We start from the raw sequence: 26,270 nt of genomic DNA on the forward strand, positions 1-26,270 counted from the left end.
TATTTTAAGATTAGGATATCATGGAGCTATCCCTACTGAGATTTTAAAAAAAACATGCTGGTTAAGGAGGTAACCCCCTTTGAAACAGAACATCATCAATGGTGAAGGCTCATAGATTTCACCTATAATGAGGACACCAATCAGATCACAGAGCATATTCTCACCATTACCCACACTAGTATTAGATGGGTCTAGCTACCAGTTTCATTGGGTATGATTGTCAATAACACTGTAATGACCCAAGCAGACATTCCCCAGTGGGCACTCAAGAGTCAAGGGAAATACCATGGAGTCAATTTAGAAGCCTGTGTATGGGAACAAGATTGTGGTTATGTTTGCCCAACTGATGTTCATCAAGACCCTCATATCTGTTTAAAATCTCAACAAGGTAAATGTCATTACAGCCTTGAGTCCCATCAAGACACCAGATCTCAAGTTGTAATATTTAAAACTGACTGTGTGTGTATTAGGAGTTTATGTTCTGAATGTATGGAGAATTTTATGTATCGTCTCAAAATGATCCTGTTAATTTGTGTATCTGTTTAGTTTTGGTAATACAAGGGTGTGATGTTATGTATGTGTCAGAAAAGCTTAATACTACAACCATCAAGGATGCATATAATCTGTATAGGCATGTTGAACCAGTCATCTTAGGAGCTAACTTGGAAACCCTGAAGCAACTTATTCAGCATCCTGATTTGGCAGCTCACATTAAAGATTTGGAAAAACAAGAAAAAGCCTTCATTACTACAGTGCGCCATTCTACAGCTCAAATAGAACAGGTGCTAAATAGAATCAAGCAAAGTGCTAATTTCAATCTCTGGAGGGAAACTCTTTTTGCTACATCTGGAGAGTTGTCCCAATCCTGGCATATTTTGTTACATCCCTTTGTAATAATTATGATTATCCAAGCCCTTACCTTTGTACTCCTTATGATAATAGCGAGATGAGTTAAGTTTAAGATACATAAGATTTCATCAAGCCAGATGAAGTCAGTTCCCTTATTTTGTGTTCAGCTGAGGTGGCAGTTGTTTTAAACAAACAACACCATCAAGGAAGGGAAATGTCGAAAAGTAATGGGTTAAGTACATGTTTGATGTATATGGTTGCCATTTTGGTTGAATCTCCATCTTGATTGGCAAAAAGACAACCTCGTCTCCATCTTGGCGTCCCTTCTTCTCCAGGCTTTTCCTTCCAAAACAGAAGAAAGGGCAGGAACATGGAGTTCCATGTGACAGTAAATTTGCCCAGCAATGGAAAGTATATAAAGTGTGTCTGTCACTCTGACAGCGCTCAGTGTCTCTGAATGCTGTGCATGCTAGACATCCCAGTGGGGCACAGAGACCTCCCACAGTGAGCCAGCCTTGCTGAGAGCTAAAGCCAGAGGAGATAACATCTAGAAGAGACCCTTTAACTTACATCCACACAAAAAAACAGATAGGGAGTGTCCGCATACCACACGCAGGATGGCGCATCAAGAATGAAAGAAAGAAGACAAAAAATCGAGAGAAGTCCACTTACCTGTTCCAGAGGTTCCTGGAATCCAGTTCCTGGCATTCCTATGTCCTCCCTCGTGTCATCCCAGTTTTTACAGGACATAGTTTGTCTTGCTTCCCTATTGTTAAGAGTCTGGGCACTGGGATTCATGCCCTATTGTAACATCTGTGCTAACATCCAAGCCCTTATTGTTATGCTGCAGAGAGTCCTACTTTGTTTATTTGTGTTACCTAATAAAGATCTTGATATTGTGAAGACTAGGACTTTAACAGGGTTCAAAAATGAGCTAGATAGATTTTTGAGGGTTAGGACCATCAATGGCTATTAGCCAGGATGAGTGGGAATGGTGCCCCTGGCCTCTGTTTGTCTGGAAATGGATGACAGGAGATGATTACCTGTTGTGTTCCCTCCCTTTGGGGCATCTGGTATGGGCTACTATGAGTTGACAGGAAACTACTGAGCTAGATGGACCTTTGGTCTGATCCAGCATGGGCGTTCTTATGTTCTTATGTATCTAACCTGCCTGCGTCTCAACCACACTAAACACTGATGACAAAAGCAGAGGGGTAGGATACTGCAGACAGCCCATCTAACCAGTAAAATCATAGATCTAACTGTTTCGGGCTAGCACTGGTATCTGGCATAGTGTCTTCTTGGGGCAACGTGTGGGGGACATGCAGAGTCACATGTCTCCCCCCCAAATTGTTGCCAGAGGTCACACCACAAAGTGGCCAGCAGCGGTCTTTCAGCACTATGTGGAAGGGAAGGGATAAGAGCTCATTCCAGACTCAGGGAAGGAGAGAAGAAAGGGATGATATTGCTGTGCTCATCTCTTCTCCCCCTCTTCCTCACCATGCCACACTGGAGCTGCACTGACAGACCCACAGAGAAGCAGCCAGCCCCATGCACTGCATCTTCATCCCTCCACCAGCCTTTCACACACACACTCATCGTCAGCCACTAGAGGGCAGGTGGCTGGCAAGCAGAGATCTAGCTAGTACCATTGAGGGGCAGACAGAAAATGGGAACAATTTGTCCATTTTTAAGAAATAATCGGAACACCTGCAGAAGGGCTTAAATATGGGACTGTTCCTTTAAAATTGGGAATCTGGTCTCACTAACAATAATAACTATCTAATGTTTGCACACTACTCCAAAGATGTTATGGAGCATTTAAGTGCAAACAATTATTATTTTCTGTGTGGTTTTCTTGAAAGTATAATACAAATCCTCATATAACAAAGAAAAATAAACTTATAATTACTTATCATTCACCCTTAAAGTAATGCTTACCTTGTGGCAGAAGGACATCAACCAACCATTCACTGTGGTCCCTAAAGTAATTAAAATATTTAATTAACATCCTTTTTTATCTTATTATTGCACAAAAGAAACCTCTGTGTTCTATGTTGTTCCGAAAAAGCTTTTCTATTGATAGCACATAATAAATAGCAGGTTGTTTTAAATCAGCTCTCTTTGTTATGCCCTGATGATTGCAAATTACCACTGTGCTGATATCTGCCCATCCAATGCTTTCATATATTATTTTGAAGACATTAATTTAGCAAGTGAAAATACAATGAGTTCTGTTTAGTCTAAGATTAAAATCTGGTGGTGAACAGTGATAGAGAAACATGAAAAAAGAAAAAGTACCTGCTCCATAACTGTGTATCTGTTTAAAAGCCATCAATTAAATTTGATTACTTTCCCCTGCAGCTTTAAATCAAGGATGACTTCAAAAGCACGGTGACTTCTGTGAAATTTAATTACTTTTCCCTGCAGCTGCTATGATACAGAAGTGTCTGTTAAGGGCTAAAAATAAATATGCACAGCTTTTAAACTAAGCAGGACTTCATTCATTTCCACTAATGACTGGGAGGCACACTGCAAATTAGTAGATTTTGTAAATTAACAAGTTTCCAAACAAAACTTAAAATGTGAGCCTAACTCACATCAGAATATATTTCTACATGGTATTTTCACAAGAGTGATCTAGTTTCAGTTCCTTACCCGACTGCTTTCTGGTGTACACTAGAAAATGTTCTGAAACATATTTTGCATAAAAGTAACAATGCCTCAGCAAGAGGGACCTCACTACAATACTCTTAATGGTAAGAAGAGGGGAGAGATGTTGCTCTTATGCAAAATCGGTGGGGATTAATAACATTAAATCATATAATTAACAAATTTTTATTTTTAAGACACACTAATGTGCAAACTAAAAGCAAATGATGTTCACTTTGGGCCATCCTCTGATACAATTACTCATTCCAGTTTGGGCATATCTACACAGCAGGGTAAAAGTCGAATTAAGATATGCAACTTCAGCTATGTCAATCGTATAGCTGAAGTCAAAAAAGCTTAATTCAGCTTTTGGTGCTGTCTACACAGCAGGAAGTCGAAGGAAGAGCACTCTTCCTTCAAATTCCCTTACTCCTTGTGAAATGAGCGTTACAGCAGTTGGAGTAAGAAGTCCTCCAGCTCACCATTATTTTGAAATAATGTTTTGCTGTGTAGACACGCTGCTTGTTATAATGATGCTGTGTAGACATAGCCTCAGCAATTTACTTTACAAATGGGTCCATTAGCTTCGGCTGGATTATTTGTGGAGTAAGATTCTATTCAAGGTGAGTGGGGGTGTTAGAATCTGGAGCTGCATACTCATTGTACTTAGCTGTTTTTAATTGCCTATTCATGATCATCATTCATCTCTGATTGTTAGTCTACCCACCCTGCAATCCTCTGGCTGCATTCTTCACACAGGTAAAGTGGGGGTGGCTTATCTCCCAAAGCCACAGACAAGGAAGGTTCTATACACATCTGAAACACACAGGAAGAACAAAATGAACTCTTCTCTCCACAGAATGCTCTAGTTTCTTAGCAATCCAAGGGGCCAATGCTACAAGTTAATGAACATCCCCTGACATCAGTGCTGGTGGAAGGTATTCATCATTTTGCAGGAAGCACTCAGCACCTCCCAGTGTAGTGTCCCAAATGAATTCTGCCAAAGACAAGTCAAAACAGAATTTGTATAAAAGGAAATGAATGTCAGTCTTAGTTTCCACATTATCGCTCTAAGTGGGCCTATGGAAGTGCTCTACACACTGTGACTCGGTGTGTCTTTCTGTTTCATTACTATAAATAAACGTGTGCTATATATCATGGTCACTGCAATTTTTTTTTTCAAAAGACAGACTATCATACAGGAGAATTTGGGTCACTATTTTTAGGCCAAAGTAGGGTAGAATTCTAGATCTTTCAGTCTCAGCGTGTCACTAGTAACATCTATATGCTGCAAGTATACATACAACATTGTTCTTGGCTATAAGCACATATGTGATAATAGACATAGGACAGGGGTGGGTAACAATTTTTAATGGGGAGGCCATTTCAAGATTTTGGTAAGTGGTCAAGAGCTGCATTCTTTGCAGAGGGTACAAGATCTGAGATGGCAGGTGGGGCATAGAAGGGAGCTTGGGATAGAGGACTGGAGTATGGGAGGGAATGTGGGGTCTGAGAAGAAGTTTGGGTGAAGGAGGGGGTTATGATCTGGATCACGGGCTTGGGGTGTGGGGTCCAAGAGGGGGTATGTGTGTAGGAGAGGATTCTGGCCTGGGGGAACAGTGTAGGAGGGTGTGCAGAATCTGGGAGGAAGTTGTGACCTGGAGGAGGCAGGGAGAGGGGATACAGAGGGTTTGGGTGGTGACCTAGGGCAGGAGGAGGTGGTGGCCAGGGACTAGTAGTTGGGGGAAGAGAGAGGGTGGGGTTCCAGAGGCATGCTCTGGCTAGCAAGCACTTACCAAGGTGGCTCCCAGCCAGCAACCCTGCAGGAACCTGAGACAGGCTCCATGCCAGTCTGCTGCGCTGTCTGCTCCATGTGGCTCTGCTCCAGCACAGGGAAGGAGGATGGAGGGAGGAAGGAGGCTTTGCTCACTGGCCTTGTCTCCAGGAAAATTTCTCAACTCCTATTGGCCGGAAATTGGTCAATGGGAGCTGAGGGATTTTGCTAGGGGCCAGGGACAGTGCGTGAAGCCCCCCCCCCCATCCCTCCCCATGTGCTGAGCAATTAGCAGCCACTGTTTAAAGCATGAGCTACTATATATCGTAAAGGTGTCGGTGAGGTGGCTACGAGACAGATCTACTGGCTTGGTGGACCTGATCCAGCCTGCTAGCCGCCTCTTGCCCACCCCTGACATATAACCTAGGAACTCTAACTCTCAAAATCCAGGCCCATCACCAGAGCTGAAACAGTAACTCCATTTTCTTGCACGAGTGGTAAGGCTTTTTTCTTCTGTGTGTGTTAACCTTTAGATGGCAACATGATCACATGTCTGAGCAAATACATTACTCTATTTAAGTACTTAGAAGCAGGATAGCCGGATATCAGGGTATGGACACTGTGATGAGGTACCTAGAGATCAGCCCACCCTAGTCACAGGGCATGGCTCTGTGATGAGGTGTCCACCCCACACAACACCTGAAGGGGCTAAGGTGGCTAGGTAGACCAATGAAGTGCCTTTGCCTTCACTTCACCTGGAGAAGGCCTTGGGAAGAAATAACTGATTAGGGACAAGGCTCAGAGGGGCAGGAATAGGGGTAAGGGTGACCTGTATAAAGCTCGGTAGCTGAGAGCAGAAGGTGGCTGCAGAGAGAGAGATTGCAGTCACTCTCCAGGTGAGGGAAGGCAACAACCCAGGGATGGAGCAGTGAGGTTTAGGAGTGTACAGACCGTGATTGCTTGTTCCAGAATCACTGGGTTCTAACCCAATGTAGAGGGTGGGCCTAGGTTCCCCTATGCACCCCTAGCGATGTGGTGTTAAGAGGCAGTGAAAGAGAAGACTAGCGAGACTTTGAGACTGCATCTCCTCCCTGGAAGGGGATAATTACCTTGACATGGCTGGAGGAGCAAGCCTCAAAGTGGGAGCAGTTAAATCCCAAGAGAATGAGATGGAGAGAGTGACACAGCACAACAACAAGAAGAGGCATCAACCTGGAAGAGCTAACCCCCAGATGTCTCCACAAGGAGGCACTCCGCGGCAAGCAGACTATCCTTCTGACAGACCCTCTTTAAGCTTTTGGGAGCTGAGGCATGATGTAAAAAGACCAAGGAGATCCTGGGGACAGAGGAAATGGTCATGTGAATATAAATAGTGTTTGGGACGAATCTGGTTACTGTCTCTTTAAAAGACCAAGATCTTCACATAGTGAGCAGGACAAGTCCCTCTCCCCCAGCCAATTGGAATGGACTTTAAAAAAGGGGGCTATCTTATACTCTGCTTCTCCCCTCCTACCACAGATAACAGTAGGAGAAAGCTCATGTACTGAATGGGGAAAAGTACCCATCTAAAAGTAAAGCTGGCTAAGGCCTGTAGCTAGCCTAAACCACAATTCCCAGCTCCGCAGAGAACAGCTGGGGAACTTCTGTCCCAAGAAGCAAATTAGCCACCTAAACAACAGCTCTGGATCTGTGAGCTAGGGAGATTCCCATTCAGTGCCAGATTAAAAAGTTTTCCCCCTGTGTACAATGGAAGTTGATAGTTTCCCCCTCTACCCCTCAGTCTTCCCTAAACTAGACAGAGCATATGATATACAAGACAATCATTCACCACAGGGGGACAGGACTTCATCTGCTGCCCCACTTCCACCCCCTAGAGCTGAGTTCTCAAGCAGGAAAGTAAACCCCCCTGGACTTTGGCAGTTTCCAGAGACTACTCCAAGCCTTCTGCTGATCTAGAGTTTATGGTAGAAGTGGGAAGCCAAGATCCATGTCACAACACTATTCACTTCAGTTTGACACAGCTACTACCCCTGTGGCATAGCACAGCAGTGACTGGATCAAATTTGAGTAGCACTGCAACCTGGCACACAGGGTAACAGAATCAATCAAGTGTGGGATTTGGAGGAGGGGGTTGTTTTGTGTTCTGGTGGGCCCTGTGCAAGCTCTTCGAGTGCACCTTGGTTAATCTGTGCCTGCTCTTGTCTGAAACAGGAACATGATGGCTAGAACTACAACCCCAGTTTTAGGCGCAGGGCTGGAGAGAACACTTTTCTAAATATGGGCAATCAGAAGGGAAATCTTAAAAAATGGTGTGGAGGATAGTCCAGAGGTGCCAGAGAGGCTGTGGACAACAGGACAGCCAATAGGACCAGTGAGAAGCCACCCAGGAAGTCAGACCCTTTGGAGGAGAGGACCACAAGATGTGATCTAGAGGAACAGTCTACAAGAGCAGCATGTTAGGAAGCATACCAGAGAAACAGTAAAGGGTTGAGAAAACTTAAAATCAACTGCTTTATACAGAGTTCCTGGCTTGGAACCCAGAAAATGGCCATACCTGGGCTCCCCTACCAAACCTTTCAGCTGGGTTTACTACGGCCTTGAGCAAGTGGGCCATACTCAAAGAGATCAATGACTGTGTACCCCTCATCTAAAGAGTGACTGGTCTCCTGAAGCACTGGACGTTTAACACCCTCAAAGGCAAAAAGGACTACTAGCCATTCAGCCAGAGGACTAGGGTCAAGACAAAGGGGTGATGAGAAGACTAGATGGTAAGGGGTCCACCAGAGTAGGACACAAACTGAAGCAGCCTTGCAATGTCACCCAATTTCGCTACAAGGGGGCAGTGAAGAAAAAAAACAATCACTAACAGACATCATAACATCACTTCTAAATGAAATTACATTGTTTCTTAATTTAGCCAAGAGCTTGATTTTGCTCAGAGTGAGAAAGGATATATTCGTCTTTGGATGTACCTTTCATCATCTCTCTATAACAAAACTTTTAGGCATGTATCCAAGAGAGAATAGACTTCAATTTGTATATCTCTACATAGCTGGGATCTTGCTTCTACAGCTAGTATTTCAGTTGAAAGACCATTCAAGACATCTAAACAGAAAGCATTTTCATATACAAAACCTGGAACTGTAAATCTCACTATCAGTTACTCTCCCCACTGAACGTCCCGGGTCTAAATGTAACACCTGCCTGTTATCTTTCTCTAGTGATGGAAGAATCTAACTGGGGGTGACTGGGAAGGGCTGGATGAGACTGAGGTTAGAGGATGCTGGATGGGAAATGTTGGGAGCTCTGAAGTCAAGTTTGAACATCTTTTTTGGAATTGTAATACTCTGGGAGAATAGTTTGCTAGGAGGGGGATATCTGTGAAGTGTCATTTTTATCAGTTTAACTGTGTTAATGTTTATATAGCACCTGGAACATAGCTTAGGTTTACAAATAAATAAATAGCTTTACTGGAGGCAGTGCACACCAAACTTGGACTCAGTAAATGTGGGTTCTATTCCTGATTCTCCTTCTACTGAATGGCCCTGAGTCTGAATGACTTACCCTGTAAAACGGGGATGATGCTATTTACCTCCTGTGTAAAGCACCTTGAAAACATAATTAATAATATTTTTGAGAAAATGTAACACTGGAGTACAAGAGACCATTCCAAGATATTTCCATGTAGATTGCAGCCATCCTCATATTTAATATGGGGACACAGCTCATAGACACTATAAGATGAAATAGTCCATCTTCATTTGAGCATCCATGTGGTATAGGCCATCTAGATCGAGATGTATTCTTAGGCCCTATCATTTTCACAGGCCATGCTACCATTTTAGTTCCTGCTTCTGGTCTTAAGGAAGTCAATAGTAGTTTTGCAATTGACCTCAGTAGGAACAAAAGCATACCATTATTAAAGATACTGACAACTGCAAAAATTTTCACATCAAACTCAGTCCTTGGTTACATACAAGTCTTAGTGACTTTAGTGTGCGACCAGAGGTAAAACAAGGTGCAAGCTTCAAGCCATAGGCTTACAGAAAATTAACAGTAAAGCCCTCAAGTGGGCAAAGTTCTGATACTGTGGAAATGACAGTACCTTCACCGCTGGTTTGTTAATTGCATTATGGCATTCAATGTGCTGACAATGGATGGGATTCCAGGCTGCAAAAAACAAAAAACAAAACAAAACAAACAAACAACACAAACACAGCAGATCAATTAACAAATAAATACTATTCATATGTACTATTTATGCTAGTGCTCAGAGACCCCAAACCATACAGAGTCCCACTGGGCTAGCTGTGGTATAAATATAAAGAAAGACTTGACCCTCCCCCAGGAAGCATACTAGTAACAACAGCTGCCTGCTAAGGCACTAAATATTGGATTATGATGTGGGCAGTATTCCCTCACACAGGGAATATAAAATGGAAGTAAGGGCCTCTCCCCAATAGCCCTTTCATCTCTTTCAGGCTAGGTGTAGACTATGGGACTTTATCGGAAAAAGCTACACAAATTGCGCTCCACAATTTGCATAGCTTTTTCTGATAGCTTTTCCACCTTTGGCCCAGTCTAGATGGGGCCAAATGGCGGAAAAGCCTCCTCTTTCGGCGGAGCCTTTATGCCTCATGAAACGAGCTATACAGGGCTCCCCAAAAGAGTGCATCTGCTCTTCTGCGAAAAAAAGCAGAAGAGCAAATGCGTTCCTTGAACACGGTGGGGGTTTTGCGGGATACAGAAACCCTGTAGTCTAGACATAGCCTCACATTATTAATTTATCTCCAGGAGCATAGAGGAACAAGCTGAAAATTGTGGCCCTCTACCACACAATTCTTTCCCTAAGCTGTTCATAGGGCCGCTCAGAAATTTGCCACCCCTTATGAAGGGCCATGTTCTCAATGCTCAGGTTTTGTCACAAGATCCACCCCTTTAGGGCATTGGTTCTCAACCAAGGGTACATTTTTCTCTGAGTGTACTCAGTGATCTTCCAGGGGGTATGTCAACTCACCTTGATATTTGTCTAGTTTTACAACAGGCTACAGAAAAAGCACTAGCAGAGTCAATACAAACTAAAATTTCATACAATGACTTGTTTATACTGCTCTATGTATGATACACTGAAATGTAAAGTATAATATTCATTGCAATTGATTTATTTTTTAATTATATGGTAAAAATGTGAAAGTAAGCAATTTTTCAGTAATAGCATGCTGTAACACTTTGGTATTTTTATGTCTGATTTTGTAAGCAAGTTGTTATTAAGTAAGGTGAACTTGGGGTATGCAAGACAAATCAAATTCCTGAAGAGGGTATAGTATTCTGGAAAGATTGAGAACCACTGCTCTAGGGAACCTGAGCCCTACCTATAGAGGAAATACCCCTCTGACTGGTTGTCTGCCCCACTCACCTGCCTCCTGGGACTGAGCAACCAATCAGAACTGCTATATGAAAACCTCTCCCTGCCCCTGCCCATCATAGCATCCAAAGCTGTTCTGACAGGAGGGGAGAGGGAAGGAGAGAGTTAAAAAAACCAGCTGGCAGCTACTCAGGATGACTCCATCCCATTCTGTGAGCAATCTGAGGGACAAGACAGCACCAGTGTTCTTCACTGTTCTGCAGCCCCTCAAGCTGTCCCTTCAGACTGCAAAGGGGAGAGGGTATCCTACTGAGATCCCCTATGCCTGCGAGAAGTGGGTGAAGAACGCATGAGAAGCAGAGGTGAATCTGAGGGGCTGAACTCAGGAGGATAGGGGCAGACCTAATTGCTGGCCAGGATCAGGCAGATAGGGGAATGAGGACTTTTGTACACAAAAATCATTTTACCCAATAAATGCAGAAACATTGGCAACACTATCATATGCACAATGGGGATTAGCAGGGGGAGATCATAAATCATAAAACCGACCAAAAATCCACACAATAAAATTGTTTATTTTAGAAACCCATGATTTTTTGGGACAATCTCATGGTTTTCGGGGGTCCAATCATTATTTTTGCTCTCTGAAGGGTTGCAATACTGTGTCCTAGGGAGATAATCCAGCCCTAAATGAACTGCACAACAAATTAAAATATTATAATACAATGGACATCATCCCAGATAAGCAATACACAAACCAAGTAATACACAAGTTTTCAGGTGCTTTTTAAATCCCAATAATCTGACCCCATTAAGAAAGGAGAAGAGAATGGTACACAGGAAGTGACTAATAAAGTATCAGAAATGCTTTCCAGTAGCATAACTGAGATACAGATGCAACATCACATTCAGAATGTCTCATCGTTCTGGGTTATTTGAGTGTGAGGTTCTGCTGCCAGCCTAACTTGACTCAAAATGAAAAAAAATCCAAAAATCATAACACAACATTTAAAATATGATTTTTCAAAAAGTAGGGAAAAGGGGTACAGCCGAAAGACAACAAAAGGAAATTCCTCCACCTTAAGAACCACCCCAGCACAAGCACAGTCCCCTATTAATATGATACAAAACAACACAGAGGAAGATGAGCATGAGATTTTGTGCCTTCTACCTACTCAGCTTTCCTGTCCCACTTCCTGCTTTCCCACCTCCTTCTTTGCAGCCCTGAGAAATTTCCTACAGAGCTGTTTGAACCTGACACCACCTGACTCCAGTGATGTTAATAGCGAGGAGTCATAGCAACAGTAACAGCTATTACAAATGAGACATTAATAGCATCCAACGTGGCAATAGAAAGGGACATGAAATGGATTCCTTCCAGGACCTATATAGTACATATATATCCCATTTGGGGACTTTGCACCATAGGCTAATGGAGAGAGGGTTATCCAGTTAGTTCTGGGACTGGCACACTCTTTACTGAATATAATCCCAGTTTCTACTATCCATAACTACCGTTGATTATTATCACCTTTTGAAACAGACATTGCTTATATTTAATATATGTACCTATAGAATACTGTACAAGGGATCCCTCTGACAGGAGTTAATAGCTAACACTAGTTCACACCAGATCACCTCATTTATGATATTTATTTGGGTTTATACAAACAGTTGTACACTTACCTGTGTACTGCAATCCTCTGTACTCACTTATTGCCCCAGGTGGTTTTAAATTGGGCCAGTAGTGGAATAACATTTGTACTGCCGGAGGTTTTACTTGAGAAGGACCATAAGCTATTACATACAGCAAGTCCTAAGGAAAGACATGCGTAGCCTGTTTAGTTTTCAACGTAACAAAACAATACTCACTTCATAACATTAAATGTATGTTTTCAAATGCACATATTATTATTAAAATTGCATACTTTTTTACACACTGGCCACCGTCTTTTGCAATTCTTTGGAGGAGATTAGATGGCAAACTCTATCCATGTATTTGTAAAGCACCAAGCACAATGGATCTGTGATCCTGACTGAGGCCTCCAGGTACTACCACAATGCATATAACATATAATAACTTCAAACAAATTAAGCATTCTGTCTAGATACAGAACAGAAAGGCAGTGTTTGAATCTATAACTGGATCCAGATTTGGTTTGGGCTAAGGATAAAAATCTAGGTTTGAGGTCAAATAAAGACTAAATTACTTCTGGCCTCGATATCACATACAAACCATCATCATAAAAATTCAGACCTTATGAGATTTTTATCATAGAATGCAAGAACTGGAAGGGACCTCGAGAGGTCAACAAGTCCAGTCCCCTGTTGTCACAGGAGGACCAAGCACCATCATCCCTGAGGGTATGTCTACACTACCCCGCTAGTTCGAACTAGCGGGGTAATGTATGCATACCGCACTTGCTAATGAAGCCCGGGATTTGAATTTCCCGGGCTTCATTAGCATAAGCGGGGAGCCGCCATTTTTAAATCCCCGCTGCTTCGAACCCCGTGTAGCGCGGCTACACGGGGCTCGAACTAGGTAGTTCGGACTAGGGTCCTATTCCGAACTACCGGTACTCCTCGTGAAACGAGGTGTACCGGTAGTTCGGAATAGGCACCCTAGTCCGAACTACCTAGTTCGAGCCCCGTGTAGCCGCGCTACACGGGGTTCGAAGCAGCGGGGATTTAAAAATGGCGGCTCCCCGCTTATGCTAATGAAGCCCGGGAAATTCAAATCCCGGGCTTCATTAGCAAGTGCGGTATGCATACATTACCCTCCTAGTTCGAACTAGGAGGGTAGTGTAGACATACCCTGACAGATGTTTGTCTACCTGCTCTTAAAAAAATTGAACCACATTTAAGAGGAATTCAAAAAACTGGACCTGATGTGAAGAGATGGAACAGCATCTATAAAATCCAATTTTGAACACCCAACACCCTTTTGCCCCAAATTCAGCAAGGATCCCATATGGAGATCACTACTTCTAACTCTCTAGCTCAGTGACTATAGTTTTCAAACCATATGGTTTTCATTATTGTAAAAGATATTCATAATATAAGGCATATATCTGGTCACAAACTTACTTTCCATACTTCTTGTTTATATTTCATGAGGCATTCCAGTAATTGACAATGATACACTGAGAGAGAAAAGACCATATAAGTATGATACTGTAATGGAAACTAGGTTCAAGAAATGGCTTGTGTTTCATTTAGTTAAGTCTACTGAATCTACATAGGGTTGCCAGCGTTCCAACTGAACAAAACCAAACATCCTGTCCCACCCTTTCCCTGAACTCCCCCCTCCCACTCACTCCATCCCCCCCTCCACTCCATTACTTGCTTCCGACACACACACACACACACACACACACACAAACTTTTTCCAGGCTCAGGTAGGGGGCTGCAGTGCAGGAGGAAGAGGAGGGCTCCAGCTGGGAGTATGGACTCTCGGATGGGGCCAGGAATATGGGGGGTTTGAGTTGCAGAAGGGAGCTCAGGACTGAGACAAGAAGTTGGGGTGTAGGCTCCAGGAGGGAGTTTGGGTGGGGGAAGAGAAACCAGGCTGGACCAGGCTGGAGGTGCTTCAGGGTTCAGGGTCCTGATGATGTTTACTGTGGCTCCCTGTCTCAGGAAGTGGCTGCCAGGTCCCTGAGGTTCCACTGCATATGGGCAGCCAGGGATACTCCACATGCTGCCCTTGTGCACACAGGCACTACTCCCATGGTTCCTATTGGTCACGATTCCCGGTCCTTGGTAGCTGCACAGCCAGCATTCAGGGCAGGGGCAGTGCACAGTGCCAGCCTGACTGCCCATGTGCTTAGGAGCCATATGGCTGCTTCCAGAAGCTCTGTGGAGCCAGGGCAGGTAAGAAGCCTGCAGTAGCCCTGGGCCCATGCTGCACTGCTGACTGGACTTTTAATGGTTGACTCAGGTCCCTTTATGACTACGTGTTCTAGCTGAAAACCAGACATCTAGCACCCGACATCTATATTCTGTTTAATTCACTGTTTACAAAGTGAACAACTTGCTAATTGCTCATTGTTCTGGGGCTAGAGTAAATAACGGAGTGTCAGAAATTAAATATCAGTAATTTGCTGATGCCGAGGAATGCAGTAAATGAAGAGAATTACTACTGTACTAAATTTTAGCACTTTTTGCACAATGGTGGAATAGTACCCTTTGCCTACATCTGATTTATCAGCCTATTCATTTAACTCTTGTTTTTAATGGAAGTATGTAAATATATAATGCCTAATTCAACTCTGATGTAACAATAAACTAGGAGTCAAAAGACAAACACATCATATAAAAATCCTATTCATATTTAAATTTTGTCATATAAATAGCTTATTTCTACATAGTGGCTTACTTTTATTTAGTTTGGTTAATTACGTTTATAATGTGGGAGACTTCTTCACATGCTCAGAGCACAGACGGTCCACTGCATTTCAATATATACACAACTTAATAAATAACTAAAATAGGAGGGAGTTGTTTATGATAAAGAGTTAACGCCTGAGAGTCACATCGCAGGGGCGTGACCTCAATCACTTCACTCTGGTTGTATCAGTATTAGAGAGAGCACATTTTGCCTTCAGGTGCTTTTCAATTACAATTAAATTAATCACAGTTTATTTTGGATCCTGTTTTCAGCAATCACTGTATTGCTAAAAAAGTGACAATTGTCGCTCCAGGAGTATAGGAGTCCAACCCATGAGACAAAATAAAACAGAATTAATCCACCTTTAATTATGACTGATAGTGGTTAGTCATTACTGCCAGGCACTGATTTTAGACTTTTCCATTTTCTCATGTTAAGCTACAATAAGCATGACTGCTTTAAAGTCTTGATCTTACCATACAGGCACAAACCAATTAAAATACTTGCATTGATATAATTTAAATTTACAGATACAGTAAGAAAAATACTGCTTAAGAACATATTAGTGTTGGATTTAACAATATTTACTTAATGGCTACGTCTACATTGGCAAGATTTTGCGCAAATACTTTTAACGCAAGAGTTTTTGCGTTAAAGTATTTGCGCAAGAGAGTGTCTACACTGGCATGTGCTTTTGCGCAAAAGCATCCGTGCCAGTGTAGACGCTCTCTTGCGCAAGAAAGCTCCGATGGCCATTTTAGCCATCAGGCTTTCTTGCGCAAAAAATGTATGTTGCCTGTCTACACTGGCCTCTTGCGCAAGAACAGTTGCGCAAGAGGGCTTTTTCCTGAGCACGAGCATCATAGTTCTTGCGCAAGAAGCACTGATTTCACACATTAGAACGTCAGTGTTCTTGTGCAAGAATTCACCACCAGTGTAGACAGGTAGCATGTTTTTGCGCAAAAGCAGCTGCTTTTGCACAAAATCATGCCAATGTAGACACAGCCAACATGTTTTGAAATGTAATACTGACAATTTGTGTTTTAATGGTTGTAAAGCTGTAGTTTATTCAATCTCAATATCTACTGTTACTAAATGTTTATTGTCTATTCCTGCCCCCATTCTCTGATCCATCCAGGCCCCACAACTATTAACATTTAAATCAATAGAAATTGTAATATGCTTAAAACACACAATTTTGCATATTTGTGAAAATGTAAATTGATAAAAATAGGGGGAAATGCTTTAAAATAATCAACATTATCCATCAAATTTCTAAATAAATGAAATAAAAAAATGAATCCTGACAAGCTTAGTTATCTGTAACATAGCTGCTTCAAATACTAGTCTCAGAAATGCCAAGTGGTAACTAAAAGGACTATTTTTAAATCTCATGTCGCAATACCAGCATGGTGTGGAACATTTCCAATTGTCTGAACTTCCTGCAAGCTGAGTTCTCAAGCACTTTCTCTGATGTAATATTTCATGACTCATACCTTTATAGAGACAGAGATACAAACAATAGTGCCCTTATTTATTTATACCTACCAGGATTTGATGTGTACTGCATTGCAATCATTAGCATTGAAGATGCAGATAGATTGACGTGTGCAGGCACACCTTCTCTCTTTGAAGATCCCACTTAAAGGAAAGCAAAAAATATCTCCTAGTTCACAGTAAGAAAAATCAGAAAACAACTGCACCCAGTTTAGATTATGACGGATGCAAATAAAATACATAGGGCTGCATGATTTTTTATAAAAGCAACCACAGCAGGATAAAAACTCTCTGATGGCAAAAGACTATTGTAGATGTAGTCTTTGCTCACAAGGTTTTAGCCTAGATGCCCTGAATAGAAAGGTTTTTGTCTCAGAGCTGTGCTAGCAAAACCTTGCAACAGAGCCATGACTCTCAATTTTTTCAGTCCAAAATATCAGCTCACAACACACAATGTCCCACAAACCTGTGCTGTTAGGAGTTAGTTCCTAGGGCAGGGAGAACAATAGAAAGCTTGGGGGAGCTATTGAGTGGGGTGAAACAGAGATGATGAAAGGATTGGTGTTGATGAATGGTGGGTGGAGCTGGAGTGGAATAAGGTGCTGGCTGCTTTTTGGTCTACAGTATAGATTATTCCCTCATGATTTTAAACACTAAAAATCCTCAGACTAAAAATCCTATTCCTCAATAGTTGGGATAACTATCCTAGGACACTGATACCAACAGCAGCATTTAAACATGGGGGGGGGCGGTATTTTGACTGCAGGGGATAAGACCTAATAGAATGACCCTCTCTGGAGCTTCTGCTGCTCTCCTAGTGCACTGATCAGTGTTGAGCTAGTGATTGTTATCAGGACGAATCCTGGGAAAGCCCTGGAGATTGAGGGTATTTATTGAGCTGCCATCATTCATCTCCTGATATCGATTGCAGAACCAGAGTTACAGAGCAAAGGCTTAGGGAAGCTCATTCCTGGTGTTATGAGCTACTTAAGCAAGTGAGGTTAGTGGAAAAGAAGCTGTGAAGTGAAGGGTATGCATGTGTTCATTTTAAACAAAATGTGGTTTGGAAAGTAGATATGCATAAAGAAGCATGCTGTGGCTCACCACCCTAGGAACAGACTAGAAAAGGCCAAGGGGAAGGGGGTGAACTCAACATGTGGAGTGGAGAAGTACAAGCATGTGACAAACAAAGCCATATATGGAAAGGTTGAATATGATTGGTTTAGAAGTTTGTGTTATATAACTTGTTATGTAACCTGTTATGTAACTGCCATGTGCTATAAAACAGCAAGGGGAGGGGCTTCTTGCTTGAGGGGCTCTGGCTGATTTTAGTACCAGGGGCTCTCCCTTTGTGCACATTGAATAGTCTTGTTGAATTGAATCGAAGTATCGAAGACCCTTGATTCTGCCCAGCACCTGACTCTCTGGGAACCACAAAATCCCAACAGAAGCAATTCAGCAATGTGCTATAAATGGCCAGACCCATAGACCATAGCACTTATATAATGAATCTCTGAGTATACATGCCACAATATATTACCTTTGATTTAATTACTGCTCTGCTGGTACTATTCTCTGCCATGTCCATATCCCAGTAATTACATGCCACTCAAAACAATCCCCAAATTATTGCAGCACAATCTGTTTGCGAGAATTTATATAGCGAAATACATATTCTCCCGCAGTTCTCACCTAGCATTTAAAATACAGTCTACAGATAAAAAGTACCATGCATTATTGGAAACAAAATATAGAGATAGATTGATTTATACAGTGATTTTAGAATGCTGTATGAGGAAAAAAGCCATTGACCAACTTCTGTTCTCGGTTACATGTACAGGCAGTCCCCGGGTTACGTACAAGATAGGGACTGTAGGTTTGTTCTTAAGTTGAATCTGTATGTAAGTCGGAACTGGCATCCAGATTCAGCCGCTGCTGAAACTGACCAGCGGCTGACTACAGGAACCCCGAGGCAGAGTTGCTCTGCCCCGGGCTTCCTGGAATCAGCCGCTGATCAGTTTCAACAGGCTGAATCTGGACGCCAGTTCTGACTTACATACAGATTCAACTTAAGAACCCCAGGCGTCCCCAAGTCAGCTGCTGCTGAAACTGATCAGCAGCTGATTCCAGGAAGCCCGGGGCAGAGCAACTCTGCCTCCGGCTTCCTGTAGTCAGCGCTGGTCAGTTTCAGCAGCAGCTGACTTGGGGACGCCTGGGGCAGAGCAGCTGGGGTGCTGCCGGGTTGGTCCAGTAGCGCCCAGAGCGGCGCTGCGGAAACCAACCGGCAGCGCCCCAGCTGCTCTACCACAGGCGTCCGGAGAAAAGCCTGGTCTGCTGGGGGGGGGAGGGAGAGGCGCACTAGCTGCCCCCCCCCAGCAGACCAGGGAGATGCGGGCAGCGGACCGAGACGCACCGCGGTCCCACTGCCCGGGTCCTCCGCGGCTTTGCTCCGCCCCCAGGGAGACCAGGGAGACGGGGAGCAAAGCCTCGGAGGACGCCGGCAGCGGGACAGCCGCGGCGCGTCTGGGCTGTCCCGCTGTCCGCATGCTCCGCGGCTTTGCTCCGCGTCTCCCTGGTCTGCTGGGGGGAAGCTCCCCCCCAGCAGACCAGGGAGACAGGGAGCAAAGCCTCGGAGGACGCCGGCAGCGGGACAGCCGCGGCACGTTTGGGCTGTCCCGCTGCCCGCGTGCTCCATGGCTTTGCTCAGTGTCTCCCTGGTCTGCTGCTGGGTTCCCCCCCAGCAGACCAGGGAGACGCAGAGCAGCTTGTCTCGCCCCGGAGGACACGGGCAGCGGGACCGCGGCACATCTGGGGCAAGAAAAACCCCGTTCGTAACTGCGGATCCGACATAAATCGGATCCGCGTAACTCGGGGACTGCCTGTATACAATATCCACTGGGGAATGGATATCCATTTAACTAAAATAGAATTGGACTTAACAGGCTGTTTTGAAGAACAGTTTCAGAGATCTGAGGAAATACATGGTTAGAGGAACACACTATAGAAAGTTCTATATCAGCTGTATTTTTCACAGACTAGCATAATGGATAAATAAATACTTTAGTGCGAGATTCTTTAAACCACAGTGAGACTATTGTATATAGATTTGTATTTCTATAGGCCGATCAATCCAAAATATTAAAGAACTTTAGAAAATAGTATAAAATTAATCCTCACAAGACCTCAAGTTATAGGGAAGTATTATTACTACCATTTTACAAATGGCAGAACTGAGGTACAAAGCTATTAAATGGCCTGCCCTCGGTCACATAGCATATCTGTGAGTGTGGCAGGAACAACAGATAATAGACCTCATCAGAGCCTTGTGCTTTAAGACCCTAAATCATACTTCCCATATTCTGTAGACTTTTTTTGTGTGTAAAACTCAGAATACCATTAATGGAGTTCTGAATGAGGAAAGAGTTCATACTGTTAGATAAAGGTCTCTAATATCCTGGGACCAACATGGCTACACAACAACAATGCATAGAACAAAAGTCTATAGGGCTGGTAAAAGGAATTTAGCTGGTTATGGTACAACTGACTATTGATATAATTCCTAGTCCTCAAATCTGTGAACAGTGAAAAAAAAGATATATTTACAGTAGCTACTGAAAGCTCAGCAAGCATTTATCAGGTTCATAATGAGTGTTCGAAACACAGCTAATTAGTACTGCTTTGGATCCACAGCTTGTGGGAATTTTAACTTTACGCAAGAAACAAAAAATAGGACTATGTAGCACTTTAAAGACTAACAAGATGGTTTATTAGGTGATGAGTTTTCGTGGGCCAGACCCAGATCTGAGGAAGTGGGTCTGGCCCACGAAAGCTCATCACCTAATAAACCATCTTGTTAGTCTTTAAAGTGCTACATAGTCCTGTTTTTTTGTTTCAGCTAGACCAGACTAACACGGCTACATTTCTATAACTTTATGCAGTAATTCAATATCCTTTAAAAGAAAAGCAGAAAATCAACTACCTATCGGATTCATTCCTGACAATTACAGCTAGAACAAATTCTATTGGCATCCATAATTGCGTAATACAAAACAATAATATAAATAGAGACAAACACTGCCATTGGATGTCCATCAGTTATATTGACAGTAGTTGTTCATGTGCTTCCTCCTGCAAATGTTATACCTATTTCTTTTGCATCTGTATTTTCAGGAACATAATGTACATTTGCTTTGTACTCTGGACTCCTAATGCTGCCACTGAAAGCTCTGTGTTTAATTAGCATACCACCTTAAGATGTTTTATTTCATTCTTTAAGTGAAAAGAAATAACCTAGTAATACAACATTAAAAGTAGAAATTCTTTACAACTACTTCCTCTGGTAAGAGCAGCCACATTGAATTAGTTTTTGTAGATACAGTAAGTGGATTACTATAGAACCACATCCCCGTGGGAATAAAACATTGATAACTACTGTCTAACATTATTTCAAAAACCTAGATTCTTTCTGAAACATAACATTATTGGAATGAACTTCACTTACATATAGCCATAGGCAGAAAAGATGTACTGAGATACTCTATGATATCCTTGTGCAGAAATGGTGGGAAGGTAGCTAATGTTGAAATCATTGTATAAGGCAAAGTACTCAGGATGTCATCATTCAGAAAAGGAAGCAAACATGTGGTTGTGTAAAAAATTGACTGTCCAAGATCTGTCAAAGAAAATTCAATAAACAGAGCATCATTATATTACAAAAAAAGGATGATTTTTTTTTTTTGGTTTATGGACTGTTTACAAAACTATCGTAATAACTTACACATAAAAACTGTACCTTTCTTCCCAAATTTGTTCAAAAATTTAGTTGATATTTAAACAATACACAAGAATCATGTCATCCACCATCATTATGAATTCCCTTTAAGGGTGGAAGGAGGCAGCTGCTTTCCAGAAAATAGCAACAATTTACAAGGAAAATGAACACTGTGAAACCAACACAAGCACACAAGGAGGGGCATGAGTTTAGGTAGGGAAAATGCCATTATCAGAATTACAATTTGGCCCAGGGCATTGGTATATTAACCAACATACTCTTGCAAAAAGTGCCATAGAAGCTGTCAAGGCCGCAGGAAATCAAGGTATGTCTACACTAGCCCCCCTAGATCGATCTAGGGAGGCTAATGAGGGTGACCAGAATTGCAAATCAAGCCCGGGATTTAAATATCCCGCGCTTGATTTGCATGTTCCCGGCCGGTCGCCATTTTAGAAATTGACTAGCCCGAAGTAACTGCCTGCATCTACACGCGGCAGTGAAACGGGCTTCTGATGTAAAGCCCCTAATTCGAATTAAGTGGTATTCCTCGTGGAATGAGGTTTACCACCTAATTCGATTTAGGGTCTTTATTCCAGAATCCCGTTTCATTGCCGCATGTAGACGCGGACAGTTACTTCAGGCTAGTCAATTTCTAAAATGGCAACTGGCCGGGAACATGCAAATCAAGTGCGGGATATTTAAATCCTGGGCTTGATTTGCAATTCCGGTCGCCCTCATTAGCCTCCCTAGATCGATCTAGGAGGCTAGTGTAGACATACCCTCAGAGCCTGAATTTCATTCAAGGAACTGAAAAGTCCTGGGCACTGGTTATGTGCTGACTCAGAGAGAAGAAGGTCCCTGTACTTTCAACACAACAAGACACTGAGGCCAAGAGCTCACCAACATTTAAAAAAGGACTGGATATGTATATGGATATTAAGTGCATTCAGAGTTATCATAATTAATAATATCAAAAATTGAAGAAGGATACCAAGAGGGCTAATGGCATATTAGGGTGCATTCGGAGGAGCATTGCCAACTAATCCAGAGAAGTGATTATTCCCCTTTATTTGGCTCTGGTGAGGGCACATCTGCAGTATTGTCTCCAGTTCTGGGCCCCTCACTATAGAAAGGATGTGGACGTATTGGAGAGGGTCCAGCATAGGGTAATCAAAATGATTAGGGGGCTGGAACTCATGACCTATGAGGAGGACTGAGGGAGTTGGGTTTGTTTAGTCTGCAGAAGAGAAGAGTAAGGGGGGATTTGATAGCAGCCTTCAAGTTCCTGAAGGGAGGTTCCAAAGAGGATGGAGAAAGGCTGTTCTCAGTAGTGATGGATGGCAGAACAAGGAGCAATGGTCTCAAGTTACAGTTGAGAGGTCTAGGTTGGATATTAGGAAAAACTATTTCACTAGGAGGGAGGTGAAGCACTGAAATGGGTTACCTAGGGAGGTGGCAGAATCTCCATCCCTAGAGGGGTATGTCTAGACTCCATGGCTCCGTCGACGGAGCCATGTAAACTAGTTTACCCGGCATAGGCAAAGAAGTGGGGATTTAAATTATCCCTGCTTCATTAAAATAAATATGGCCGCCGCGCTGTGCCGATGATCAGCTGATCCGGCACAGCGCAGTAGTCTAGATGCGGATCAGTTGGCTGGGGACGCCTTTGCCGACCAATCCTGTAAGCCTCGTTTCACGGAGCCATGTAGTCTAGACATACCCGAGGTGTTTAAGTCTCAGCTTGACAAAGCCCTGGCTGGATTGATTTAGTTAGGATTGGTCCTGCCTTGGGCAGGGGGCTGGACTTGACGACCTCCTGACATCTCTTCCAGCTCTATGATTCTATGATTCTATATTAAACCTTGTGCTTCAGGGCTTAAGCCAATCTTTGACAAATAGATATCAGGATCAGAGGGGGGAGGGGTCAGGGCCGGACGGAGGCATGGTTGAGCTGGGCAGCTGCCCAGGGCGCCAACCGATGAGGGACGCCTGATGGCAGCTGTAAGGGGTGCGCAGCGTCGCTTACAGCTGCCATCAGGAACCACGCGCCCGGCTCCTGCAGCACTGGCCCCGCGGCGCCAGCCAGCAGCACCGTTCCCCCAACAGTTGCGGGGACCTGCAAAGCCCGGCATGTTCGCCAGCAGTGCTGGTCGGGCTGGGCAGCACATGCGCCCGGGCTCAGGGCACCAAAAGGGCTCGGGCCGGCCCTGGGAGGGGGAACAAATTCTCCCACATTTGTCTTCCTCTGAAGCATCTGGTGCTGGCCACTACCAGAGCCAGATAGTGAACTAGAGGACCCCTGAGTCTGACACAATCTGGCAATTCCTATGTTCCTATGAATCACAAAAAACACCTCCTACAGCACCAGGGTTTCTAGGCCAATCTCTGCCACTAACTTACTGTGTACATTCAGACAAGTTGCTTAAGCAGCCTGTGCTTCTCTTCCCACATCTGTATACTGGGGATAAGTATACCCATCTTTGTAAATTGCTTATAGATATATAGCTGAAAAGCATTCTGTAAGTTCTAACAGTCATTAATGTATCCCATTTAAGTGATCCTTAAAGTCCTCCATACAAGGGCCAGATATTGCAAGATGCAGAGTGCTTCTCCCTTGCAGTAGGTGCTCGGCATCTTGCACAATAAGTACCATGTACAGATGTGACTTAGATTGTAAAATCTGGCAAGATCAAAACACAGGTAGTTTGGATGAAAGCACAGCAGGATTTCCCCCCCCCCCCCCCCCGCAACAGCTCTAAATTGGTCTGATTACTTAATTGTATGAATGAAATTACTAAGATGAATGAAAGAATAAATGACAAGTTTAATTGCAAATTTCAATCCACTGTACATACATCATACCATCTCTTATCAGAGCCTTGTTAATAATCCTTACTACGCATACTTATTGGAATCAAAATACAATATTATCAACTCAAAAGGAATTCAGAAAGCAACAGGGAACTCTTTCCTGCTAAATTAATTCATTTACTTACATAGGTGCTGGAACTAGGAGCGAGGGGGGTTCTGTGACACCGCCTGGCTTGAAGTGCTTTCCTTTATACACAGCGTTTATAGTTTCAGTGGTTCTCAGCATTTCCATTAAAAAAATTGTTCCAGCAGCAGCCTGAAGCACAATTCTCTCCATCTCGGTGTACAACACCCATGGAAATCAAGACAGATACACTCGTATCCTGATAGGTGATAACTGGGCCCCAGACTCTCAATACAGTTAACCACTAACTACAAAACTGAATACTGGAGGAGCTGACCAACAACAACATAAATAGCATCACGTGACCAAAATCTCATAAATTCTGTGATGAGATGATTCAAAACACTTTGCAAAAAATCCTATTGCTGTATATTCAGAATTCCAAACCTTTCTTTTTACCCAGTGACATTTTAAACAAGTCTCTATTACATTGTTAAAATGCTGTTAAGATCTTTTATCAAATCTTCTTTACATTTTACTCAGAAATGAACCTGATCCACATACCTCTAAACATTAATGGGCACCAGAATCCAAACCCAAAGCCAGATCCACAATTTGCAAATAGGCCATGACTCTTTAGTGGAGTCAAACCAAAAGACCAGATTGAAATACTTCCATTTTTACAGTAGGTTCAAAATCCAGATCAGGTTAGACTCATCTCTATTATTTTATTAAGGCCATGTCTATACTACAAAATATGTTGACCTAACTTACATGGCTTAACAGCCACCATAGTTATTAAATCACTTGTGTGTATGCACATTTCAGTGTTTGTGTCAGGAGTGCATGCCCTTGCCAGTAGCACTTGTATCAATTGAATTGTCAGGTGGGACATTGTGGGATGGCCCCTGAAAGCCAGTAACAGTCAATTAAAGCAATGCAGTGTCTGCGTCAACCTCATTACATCAACCGTGACTCTACACCACTCAGGGAGGTGGTGCTACTAAATCAGCACAAAGAGGCACTTACGTCAGCACAAGCCAGATTTCAGTGAGGATACTTCCACAGCTAAGTTGACCCAAACCAGCTTATGTCAACGTAACAATGTAGCATAGACCAGGCCTTACACACCACACATAGATTCAAAGCACTGGATCTACATGTACGGCAAGGAGTCAGAGGCCTGCTTACCATGCTGACCATGCTGTAGCAAAGGAACTAGATCCAGCAGAGTCACCAATGTCACGTAAAGTCCTTGATAGTCCAATGATGGGTAGTCTGATAACTGAGCATCACGACTTTGCTGGCCGCGTTCAGATGGAGCATCTCGCAGGACGCTGTAAAGGAGGGAGCGAGTAACAGTAGGGTTGATGGAACTGACCTGTGGTCTTAGAGATGGGGTGAGTGGGAATGGCACAGGAAAAAGACACATGGTCATGGGCACTGTCAAATTGGAGGCATCTTGATTCTCCTTCTTCCCTGTGCGGGACAAAATGCTGTTGGGGGGACAAAGAAAAAAAAGAGACAACAAAGACACAAAGAACAGCACATTACATTGAAATGACACTATAAAACAAATAATAAAACACCAGATATACCCCACATAAGATGCAATTTCTACCAATATGAATATGTTTGCAAATCTAGCAACCATTCACTTCCATGCTTCAAGACTGTAAAATTAAAAATTGCCATTTGTGAAAATTTCCATTGCATCTCATGTGTTATCTGGTTCATAAGGAGCAAAAATATAAAAATGCATGTTTCAGTGCCATACCCATGTTTCACAATGAATCAAAATTGGTAACTGAGCTGCTTGCTATGAAAAGAATAGCTGTGTCCAAATAGCTGGAGAATTTGCTCTGCAAAGATTTGGGGAAAATATTTTTTCAATAAGATTGTTTGAATGAAGGGAGTGAAATTTTGTAAAATATAGGTGTGGCACTTTCAGAAACATGTTTTAGCAAAGAATAAACATGTGGGTTTATTAAGATAGTCTTAAAAATCACATGTTTATTGCATCAAAATAATGTCTGTATG

At 42.9% G+C, this 26,270-nt stretch overlaps 1 protein-coding gene across 12 annotated transcripts in view; it reads right to left on the minus strand.

The window, feature by feature from the left end:
* The window catches only part of UNC79 (unc-79 subunit of NALCN channel complex), a 170,845-nt gene that overhangs the window by 130,833 nt on the left and 13,742 nt on the right, over positions 1-26,270 (minus strand). For 7 of the 12 annotated variants that reach the window (XM_089778372.1, XM_089778373.1, XM_075926673.2 and 4 more), the window contains exons 3-10: positions 25,422-25,726; positions 21,026-21,196; positions 16,576-16,668; positions 13,728-13,783; positions 12,327-12,456; positions 9,381-9,445; positions 4,229-4,317; positions 2,791-2,831 (exon numbers count right to left, since the gene is read on the minus strand). In XM_089778372.1, coding sequence (XP_089634498.1) covers positions 2,791-2,831; positions 4,229-4,317; positions 9,381-9,445; positions 12,327-12,456; positions 13,728-13,783; positions 16,576-16,668; positions 21,026-21,196; positions 25,422-25,726 — 950 coding nt within the window. Of the gene's footprint in view, positions 1-2,790; positions 2,832-4,228; positions 4,318-9,380; positions 9,446-12,326; positions 12,457-13,727; positions 13,784-16,575; positions 16,669-21,025; positions 21,197-24,291; positions 25,397-25,421; positions 25,727-26,270 lie in introns of those variants that run through there. The other 5 variants (XM_075926676.2, XM_014578879.4, XM_014578881.4 and 2 more) reach the window with 4 other exon arrangements.

Source organism: Pelodiscus sinensis, chromosome 5, assembly GCF_052426305.1.
Source record: "Pelodiscus sinensis isolate ZL-2025 chromosome 5, ASM5242630v1, whole genome shotgun sequence".
NCBI lineage: Eukaryota > Metazoa > Chordata > Testudines > Trionychidae > Pelodiscus > Pelodiscus sinensis.